The sequence below is a fragment of the Pseudophryne corroboree genome, chromosome 7 (genome assembly GCF_028390025.1).
Source record: "Pseudophryne corroboree isolate aPseCor3 chromosome 7, aPseCor3.hap2, whole genome shotgun sequence".
In the NCBI taxonomy this organism is placed as follows: Eukaryota; Metazoa; Chordata; class Amphibia; order Anura; family Myobatrachidae; genus Pseudophryne; species Pseudophryne corroboree.
Window position 1 is genome coordinate 70,866,279 of NC_086450.1, and position 10,359 is coordinate 70,876,637.

General features: G+C 42.6%; 1 protein-coding gene across 1 annotated transcript; it reads left to right on the top strand.

The window, feature by feature from the left end:
- The first annotated feature begins 6,773 nt into the window (after window positions 1-6,773).
- Window positions 6,774-7,262, top strand: LOC134944044 (uncharacterized). Its single transcript, XM_063932582.1, has one exon. It carries the CDS (start codon window positions 6,774-6,776, stop codon window positions 7,260-7,262), a length of 489 nt encoding a protein of 162 aa, XP_063788652.1.
- Window positions 7,263-10,359: the final 3,097 nt, after the last annotated feature.

Genomic DNA, 10,359 nt, shown 5'->3' on the forward strand with positions numbered 1-10,359 from the left:
GCGCCTCTTTTTTTCTTTGCGTCGTGCTGTTTGGGGAGGGTTTTTTGGAAGGGACATCCTGCGTGACACTGCAGTGCCACTCCTAGATGGGCCCGGTGTTTGTGTCGGCCACTAGGGTCGCTTATCTTACTCACACAGCTACCTCATTGCGCCTCTTTTTTTCTTTGCGTCATGTGCTGTTTGGGGAGGGTTTTTTGGAAGGGACATCCTGCGTGACACTAGGGTCGCTTAGCTTAGTCATCCAGCGACCTCGGTGCAAATTTTAGGACTAAAAATAATATTGTGAGGTGTGAGGTATTCAGAATAGACTGAAAATGAGTGGAAATTATGGTTTTTGAGGTTAATAATACTTTGGGATCAAAATGACCCCCAAATTCTATGATTTAAGCTGTTTTTTAGGGTTTTTTGAAAAAAACACCCGAATCCAAAACACACCCGAATCCGACAAAAAAAATTCGGTGAGGTTTTGCCAAAACGCGGTCGAACCCAAAACACGGCCGCGGAACCGAACCCAAAACCAAAACACAAAACCCGAAAAATTTCCGGTGCACATCACTAGTTACCAGTGGATAAGTCACCCACTGTGTTATGAGGGTATATACCCCAAAAGGCCCAAGCTTTGGTGACCATAAAGTTAATGCCTAAGTTACGATTCATATATTCTCTGGTTTTCCATAGATCTTGTAATATGGAACAGCTCCACAAGCAGAGTAATGTCTGCTTCAGGTGATCCACACTTGTAGCAATTAGAATTAGAAGCTTCTCCTATGAGGAATTTTAGTTTAGGAGTGAGGTATGATCTATGTAAAAAAAATTGGTGCATTTCTGTGTAGGATGTTGAGACTAAACATGTAAGATCGGTCCCATAGTAAGATCAGGAAAATCTGCCCGCCATTCAATCGTCCCATTATACCAGGGGGGTCATTCCGAGTTGTTCGCTCGCAAGCTGCTTTTAGCAGCTTTGCACACGCTAAGCCGCCGCCTACTGGGAGTGAATCTTAGCTTATCAAAATTGCGAACGAAAGATTAGCAGAATTGCGAATAGTCACTTCTTAGCAGTTTCTGAGTAGCTCCAGACTTACTCGGCATCTGCGATCAGTTCAGTCAGTTTCGTTCCTGGTTTGACGTCACAAACACACCCAGCGTTCGCCCAGACACTCCTCCGTTTCTCCAGCCACTCCCGCGTTTTTCCCAGAAACGGCAGAGTTTTTTCGCACACACCCATAAAACGGCCAGTTTCCGCCCAGAAACACCCACTTCCTGTCAATCACAATACGATCACCAGAACGAAGAAAAAACCTCGTAATGCCGTGAGAAAAATACCTAACTGCATAGCAAATTTACTTGGCGCAGTCGCACTGCGGACAGTGCGCATGCGCATTAGCGACTAATCGCTCCGTTGCGAGAAAAAAATAACGAGCGAACAACTCGGAATGACCCCCTCAGATTCTATATTGAGCTGCGAGCAACAATGTGTATAAATGTCAGCGATAGAGAGAGAGGTATCTAATCTAATGCGTAACATTCTGTCTAGACTGAAGATGCTATTGTCTCCTTATAGAGTCTGTACCACCGTAAATCCTGTTTCATATGTCTGTTTGTAAAAGTGTCAGTGCCATTGATCCAGTCTATAGCAATTCTATAGTTGATCCAGTCTATAGCGATTTTATATGCAATAGCATATGTTTTGAGACATGGAAGATTGACACCACCCAACTCTCTTTTTTGTTGCATCTTGTATAAAGACAATCTAGGACGCTTACGAGCCCAGATGAATCTTGTAAGTTCCTTGTTCAATTTCATCAGGTCCTTTTTAGGAGGGATTATTGGCAACATTTGTATAATGTATAGGAATCTTGGAAAACAAATGATCTTATAAAGATGACATCTTCCATGATAAGAAAAAGGAAGGTGAGCGCATTTAGTAAAATCTGAGAATGTTCTACAGAAAAGCAGAAGTTTAGTTTATATAGTTGAGAAAGTATTTTAATAACTAAATAAGTAATTCCAGTTCTTGGACCCCAAAGGAAAGGAGGAACCCCAATCCATTCTTGTATCCAGGAAGAAGGCCAAGGCCTCCGTCTTAGTGTGATTTATCTTGAATCACGCCAATTTCTCGAAAGTGTCCAAGATCGGATCTCTGTTTTAGGATTGGCTATATATAATAGTAAATCATCGGCGAATGCAGAGAACTTGATTTTTGATTGAGCCATTTGGATACCCCTCCACCGGGATTCTTTAAAAAAATGTCTAAGGAGAGGATCAAGGGCTGTATTAATCAATAAGCAGGAGAGCGGGAACCCCTGTCTAGTACCTCTAGATAAACCAAAAGTTTGTGTGTTGTGGTTGTTAATGATTAAGTTAGCTGTAGGCGACTGAAATAAAAGTCTGAAATACATGTATAAACTCAGACCCAAAACCTTGCAATTGAAATATATTAGTGAGATGTCTCCAAGAGATTCGGTTGAATGCTTTATCAGCAGCGCAACTGATTACTATTATGACAGATAATAGTGTCCTGACATTACTTTACCGAGTGGTGGTTTTTAAGAAAGCCAGTTCATGCAGGATGTAAAACAGTGGGTTAGATCAGTTGTAGATGGGCGACAAGAGTTTTAGTGGAGATTTTAAGGTCTTGATTGAGGAGGGAAATCAGTCTATTGAAGAAACTAAAGTCAAATCCTTATTTGGTTTACTATTACCCTAGCTTCAGTAAAAGCTGGGGGAGCCACATTACCAGAGAGCAGAGAGTTGTAAAATCATAACAAGTGAGGGGTCAGCTGTGAGGATAATATTTTGTAATATTGATGTTTTACAGAAGGGCAATGATTTAATTACCTTATCTGTTAGGATATGGCATGCTCTGTATCTGTCTCCTTCTGTGTATCAGTCTATGGGTGCATCCCCTAGTGTTAGACCTCTAGTGCCGGGAGTCACTCGGATGGCTCTGTTATATGATGTAGTTTCCTGTTCGTCCATCTCAGAGAGAGTGAGGAGAGTGTGACACACAGAGACTGTGAGACAGAGTCCTGCTGTACAAGTGTGCAAAGCTGAGACTGGGAGCAGATCTCAGCTACAGAGACTCACAGTGTTTCCAGTGCATGCATCATCTTCTCTACAGTGGGAGTCAGACTGCACGGCTGTGCAGTCCTCCATCCCTCACCACCACAGGCATGTCCTGATAAGTACTGCTACCTAATGCTGTTACCTTGTGTGATATATGGGCTCCTGATTACCGATATCAGTGTTACATCTGAGTCACCTGTGTACACTAATACCCCTTTCACATTGCACAAATAACCCGGTATCGATACGGCATATTGCCGTGTCGACACGGGTAAGTGTGCGATGTGAAAGCACTTTGCCCGAATTAGCGGGTCGCCTGACCCGGTAATTTTACCCGGTATAAAAGAAGGGTTATTACCGGGTTGAATACCGGGTCAAGCGCTGTGTGAACGGGAGCCATGTCGATGCAACATGGCTCCCATTCACAGCATATGGAGAGGCGGCGCAGGAGATGAGCTCATCTCCCAGTGCCGCCTCCACCCCCGCCCCTGCTGCCCCCCCCCCCCCCCGCTGCTATGGCAACTGACCCGGTATATTGCTGGGTCGGAAAGCCAGCAAAGCAGAGCAAATGCCGGATCCCACCCGGTAAGGACACGTTTCTCTTCCCGGGTGGGATCCGGCATTTGTGTTCTGAAAGCGGTATAAATAAACCTGCATTGCTGTTTAAGTCACAGAGTGTGTAGACTGACGTCACTGCACCAGATAGTCTGGAACACTCTGCCAACAGGTTATGGGCCCAGTCCCACGCCCAGACCCACGTGTATTTGAAGATTAACCCCCTGAGTGCTGTTGAATAATTACAGTGACACAGTTTAAAGTGACATTTTATACAAGTGCAGAACAGATGTATAATACAGGACACGGCATGATCTTTGCTAAGCTGAAAGGTTCAGAGAACTATGCTACATGGAAGTTTGCCATGGAGATGCAGCTTAAGCGGAAAAAGTTGTGGAAGGTTACTATAGACCCAGGAGCAGGTCCAAACCCAGATGATGTAGACAGAGCCATCAGGGCGATAGGTTTAGCTGTGGAGCAGCATCGCATGTCTATTCAATAGTCAGTAGGAAAGTGTCAGCTAAGGACATGTGGACAGCCCTGCAAAATGCTTATGGCGATAAAGGTCTAATGAGAAGGATAAGTTTAAGATGCATGCTATATGGAATGAAACTGAGTGCCTGCAAGGACATGAATGATTACATTGATAAGTTATTGTCGCTAGCTCAGCAGTAAGCATCTGTGGGGGCACAGGTGGACGAGGAAGAAGTCGCAATGGCTATGTTACAGAATCTGATGCCAGAATTTGATTTTTTGGTGGTTGTATTAGAGTCAAATGACACTAAACTAACAATGGAGATTGTAAGAGCCAAGTTGCTGCAGTTCCAAGAATGTATTCCTGTCAAGACCATAGCTGAAGGTTCTGCCTTGATCACAAAAGGCACAAAGTACAGAAAGCACAAATTCAAGTGTTTTGTATGTCACAAGATAGGACATAAAGCTTCAGGTTGCGAGATGAGAAATTCCAGTGGTGCGCAGAAGCAGTGTGACAAGCCAAACAAGTCAGCATTGAATGTAGCAGTCACAGGAAGGATTGCTGGTATATGGACTTGGTGGCCACTAGACATATCAGTTGCAATAAGCATTGGTTCAATTCTTTAACACCGTGCATTCCCACTACAGTTACAGGGATTGGAAATAAGGCCCTTACTGCTTACAAGCTGGGAAAATCACAGTGTGTTTAAGAATTTGAGGTGAGACAGTTGTTACAGATATCCAAGATGTGTTGTACGTGCCTAATTTAGAAAAGAATCTCATTGCTATCAGCGTCCTAGAGAAAAAAGGCTACAAAGTCCAATTTCAGAAGGGTTATGGTGCAGAATAAAAGATGGACTGTTATTGCTTAAGCAACCCAGTGCAACCATCTATATGTCCTGGACACTGAGGAGTATACTGCAATGATGGCTACTGAAGAAAAACAGTCAATGGAGCTGTGGCACAAATGCTTGGGTCATCTAGGATATGACAACGTCCAAAAACTGCTAAATGGAACGGTAACAGGGATCACCTTCTATAGATTGTAAGCTTGCGAGCAGGGCCTTCCTACCTCTATGACTGTTATCACACAGTTTGTTATTGTTATTTCAAATTGTAAAGCGCAACGGAATTTGCTGTGCTGTATAAGAAACTGTTAATAAATAAAAAATAATAATAAATCACCTTAAGCAACGCTGAAAGACCCATGTGTGAGAGTTGCATAAAAGGCAAGCAAGCTAGCAACCCATCTCCTAAGTCAGTTAGTAGAGCAGAGACACCGTTAGCTCTAGTGCACACAGACGTGTATGGTCCAATGGAGGAAGAATCAATCAGTGGCTACAGGTATATCATGACTCTCATTGATGACGCCACAAGAATGACACACGTGTACTTCATTAAAGAAAAGAGTGAAGTTGTCAACAAAATTGTGGAATACAAAAAACTGGTGGAGAATCAGATAGGTCTGAAACTAAAGGTCCTGAGATCAGACAATGGTGGAGAGTATGATAACAAAGTCTTAGCCACATTCCTTAGGAAATATGGCATAAAGCATCAGCTAACAATTGCCTACACACCGGAACAGAATGGCATGAGTGAGCGGGCAAACCACACAATTGTTGAGAGATCACGGACTATGTTAAGTGATGCTGGCCTTGAAAATAAGTTTTGGGCAGAAGCAGTATCTACTGCAGTATACCTAAAGAATTGTGCACCTGCAGTGGCCGTCAAAGGTAACACGCCACTGGAGACGTGGTCCAAGAAAAAGCCAAGTATCAGTCATGTCCGTGTCTTCGGCAGCAAAGCTTTTGCACATATACCAAAGGAGAAAAGGAGAAAACTAGATCCAAAATCCATAGAATGTATAATGCTCGGATACTGTGACGAAAGCAAAGGATACAGACTTTGGGATGTTACAAGTAAACGTCTTCTTAAATCCAAAGATGTGGTATTCTATGAGACAGAGCCACTAACTGGAGCAGTGGACCAACAACAAAATGTATTATTGGATGTACAGGCAGCAGAAAGCGTGTCTGAATCTGAGAGTGTCAAAGCATACAACAAGTCAGAGAACAGAAGTTCTACGAGGAGCAACAAAGGTATTCCAGCCAAGAAATACAGTGAGGAGTATGCAAACATAGCTTACTGTGAACCTCAAAACATACAGGAAGCAAAGTCAAGCAGTCATTGGACAGATTGGAAGTCAACAATTGATCAACTAGACTTTGATTCCGCATTCCTTAAAGGAGAATTGATTGAGGAAATTTATATGGAACCACCAGAACATGATGATATGGACATATTCTAAACTGGGAAAGTTTGTCTCTTATAGAAGTCACTATACGGCCTCAAGCAAATTGGTCGTTGTTGGTATGTAAAGTTGGATGCAGCATTACTAGAAATGAACTTTGTTAGGCCAGAGACTGATCACTGCCTACACCACAAAACTATCAAAGAAAAGTTGATCTTCATAGCTATCTTTTGTGGATGATTTACTTTTAGAAGGTCAAGAAGATCACATCACTGATGTCAAGCACCAGCTTAAACAAAGATTCAAGTTGAAAGATATAGGCCCTGCAAATCATCTATTAGGTATGAAAATTGTACAAAACCTGCAAGAGGGAACTGTCACAATTGACCAACAAACATACATTGAGGCAATAATTTCCAAGTACGGAATGACAGATGCAAAACCAGTAAGTACTCCCATTGATAAAAGTACAAAGATGGTCAAGGCCATGTCACCAAGCAGCAAAGGGGAGATAGAGGAAACGCGAGAAATCCCTTATCAAAATGCCATTGGTAGTTTGATGTATGCAAGCATTGGGACACATCCAGACATCACACATGCAGTGTGTCAGGCAAGCCAGTTTGCAAATAATCCTGGTAGACAACACCGGATAGCAGTAAAGAGAATACTAAGGTACCTCAAAGGCACAATTTCACTAAAGCTGAAATTTACAAGATCATCAGATACCAGCTTAAAAGTATTCTGTGCCACCGACTGGGGATCAGATGAGGAAGATAGACGTTTTTATACTGGATACCTGTTTGCACTGGCAAACACAGCCGTAAGCTGGGTAAGTAGGAAACAACCCACAGTTGCTCTTTTTACAACAGAGGCAGAGTTCATGGCGCTCACAGAAACTTCAAAAGAAGTGCTTTAGATAAGAGAGACTTTATGCAACTTAGGTCTTCTTTACCTCAGTGAGTTCATCAACATAAAGTGTGATAACAAGGGAGCAATTGATCTTTCTTGTAGCACAAAGCATCATGGACTGTCTAAGCACATTGCTATAAGACATAATTTCATTCGTGAGTTGGTGGAAAACAAGTCCGTCAATGTGGATTATGTGCCAAGTGAAGAAAATATTGCCGACATGTTGACAAAAGGACTGTCATCACACTTGCTACTTGCATTCCTGATAGAATGTGGACTAGAATATGGTTAATGTTGATTTATTCTTACTGTTTTTGCTTCACATTATGTTTTCGGTTACAGGAGTGACTTTGATTTCTTTGATAAAATGTCATGTTCTTTAAACTTGTGACCGGAGACAGTCTTGAGCGAGGGGGAGTGTTGGGATATGGTACACTCTGTAGCTGTCTCCTTCTGTGTATCAGTCTATGGGTGCATAACCTAGTGTAAGACCTCTAGTGCCGGGAGTCACTTGGAGGCGGAGTTATATGATGTAAGTTCCTGTTCCTCCATCTCAGGGAGAGTGAGGAGAGTGTGACACACAGAGAGACTGAGATACAGAGTCTTGGTGTACAAGTGTGCAGAGCTGAGACTGGGAGCAGATCTCAGCTACAGAGACTCACAACAGTGTTTCCAGTGCATGCATCATCTTCTCTAAAGTGAGAGTCAGACTGCACGGCTGTGCAGTCCTCCATCCCTCACCACTACAGACATCTCCTGATAAGTACTGCTACCTAATGCTGTTACCTTGTGTGATATATGGGCTCCTGATTACCACTATCTGTGTTACATCTGAGTCACCTGTGTACACTAAATAAACCTGTATTACTTTTTAAGTCACAAAGTGTGTGCACTGATGTCACTGCACCAGATAGCCCAGAACACTCTGCCAATATTATCCACTTCCAATTCCGTGATTGGGGACATTAGAGAGTCTCTGTCATCTGGTGACAAAGCTCGGAGTCCTGCATGTCTCAAGAAATTCAAGTTATCTAATCGGAAATCCACATTTATGTTTTTATTGCTGCATTTGTATTTATGACATTACAAAACTGTTTGCCATACACCTTTCCGTAAAGATGACTGCTATATTGTACTGAAATTAATGATAAATATTAGCCTTGGTTTTCAGTGATTTTCATTCTTGTCAATGCTGTATGTTTACTTTGGCTTCTTAAAGAGTTTCTTCATTATGTCTTACTATGTGACAATATTTCAATAAACTATGTTTTATAAAATATATATATACGTGTGTGTGTGTGTGTATATATATATATATATATATATATATATATATATATATACCAGACGTATCTGCATGGGTGTAGTATGTTCTGCCGGCGTTCGGGCTCCTGGCGGCCAGCATACCGGTGCCGGAATACCGACAGCTGGGCGATTGCAAATGAGCCCCTTGCTGGCTTGCTGCGCTCGCCACGCTGTGCTGGCCACGCTGCGGGCATGGTGGCGCGCTATGCGCGGCACGCTATCTATTCTCCCTCCAGGGGGGTCGTGGACGCCCAAGAGGGAGAAAAGCTGTCAGTATGCCTGCGGTCGGGATTCCGGCGCCGGTATGCTGGTCGTTGGGAGCCCGGCCGCCGGCAAACTGAAGACCACCCATCTGCACATATATAGAAACGGTGATGAACAACCAATGGGCGGGATGTCATGAAGTCCAACTTTGGCACAAACTTTTTTTCAAGGGGCAATTATTTACAAGGCATGGTTTAGCCATGTAAATAATTGCCCCGTTAAAAAAAACGTCTGAGTACGTCTGGCATCCCGCAAGGCCGCCAAACTCAGACGTCATTACATCCCAAATGTGTAGGAAGTCGTTACTGGTAAGTACAAAACTGCCGTCCCATACCCCTAACCTCCCTCACAGTCTGACACTACACCCCCACAATAATATGCACACAAAATTGAATTGCCGGTGTTTATCTTTGTTTATACTTTTAATTAAACACAACATACTTAATACATAATACTTAATACAAAGGTACAAAAGACTAGAACATTTGCAAAGTATTATGTAGACATTGTCTTCAGAGACACAGAGATTTCTTAATTCCAATTCACTGTTTTTGTGTCTGGGCCTCATTCCTTAATACCAAAGGGACAATGTTGGGACGAGTCCACTTATAAATGATTTCCTTATGTAGGCAGTGTGAGAAATAGTGCACTGGTTAGTACTGGACGACTACTGAAGTTATAGGTCAGTGCAATCATTGCCAACCAATACATAAAAGCTCAGCTGGAACATTTAATATTACCGTGAAAGTGTAAAAAATACCAGAAATAACACTGAAAGAATACTCGCATAGCGTAGGTACTGGGTTTCCAACATTCAGTGCTAATAAATCAATGCTATCATAGAATTGTTTTGCTTATTTTAAAGTATATGGGGTAATGTTACGAGAAGTCACAAGTTGCATATGTTTAACTGAATCTAACTGATACTTTATTTTACCCACATGCAATTTTTACTGCAGGAGCCGATTTACTAAAGGGTGAAAGACCCAATTGGCAACAAAAACTGGTATCGTTTTTCACTTTGGGCTTAATTCATGTTTGTACGCAATGCCAATGTTTTTGAAACGTTTTTGTGACTTTGGGGTCTATTTACTAAACCTTGGATGGAGATAAAGTGGACGGAGATAAAGTACCAACCAAACACAGCCTGTGACATAACAGTTAGGAGCTGTGACTTTATTTTTCAAACACAGCCTGTGACATGGCAGTTAGGAGCTGTGACTTTATTTTTCAAACACAGCCTGTGACATGGCAGTTAGGAGCTGATTGGCTGTGACTTTATCTATGTGCACTTTGGGGGTCATTCCAAGTTGATCGCTAGCTGCTTTCGTTCGCTCTGCAGTGATGAGGGGAAAAAAACGTCACTTCTGCGCATGCGTATGTGGCGCAATGCGCACGCGCGTCATACTATTGCAACGAACAATGTCATTTCACACAATGTCTAGCGAAGCTTTCAGTCGCACTGCTGGCCGCAGAGTGATTGACAGGAAGAGGGCAATTCTGGGTGTCAACTGACCGTTTTCAGGGAGTGTTTG

Coding starts and splice junctions, on each gene's coding strand:
- LOC134944044 (XM_063932582.1), top strand. CDS start 6,774: ATGACAGATGCAAAACCAGTAAGTACTCCCATTGATAAAAGTACAAAG.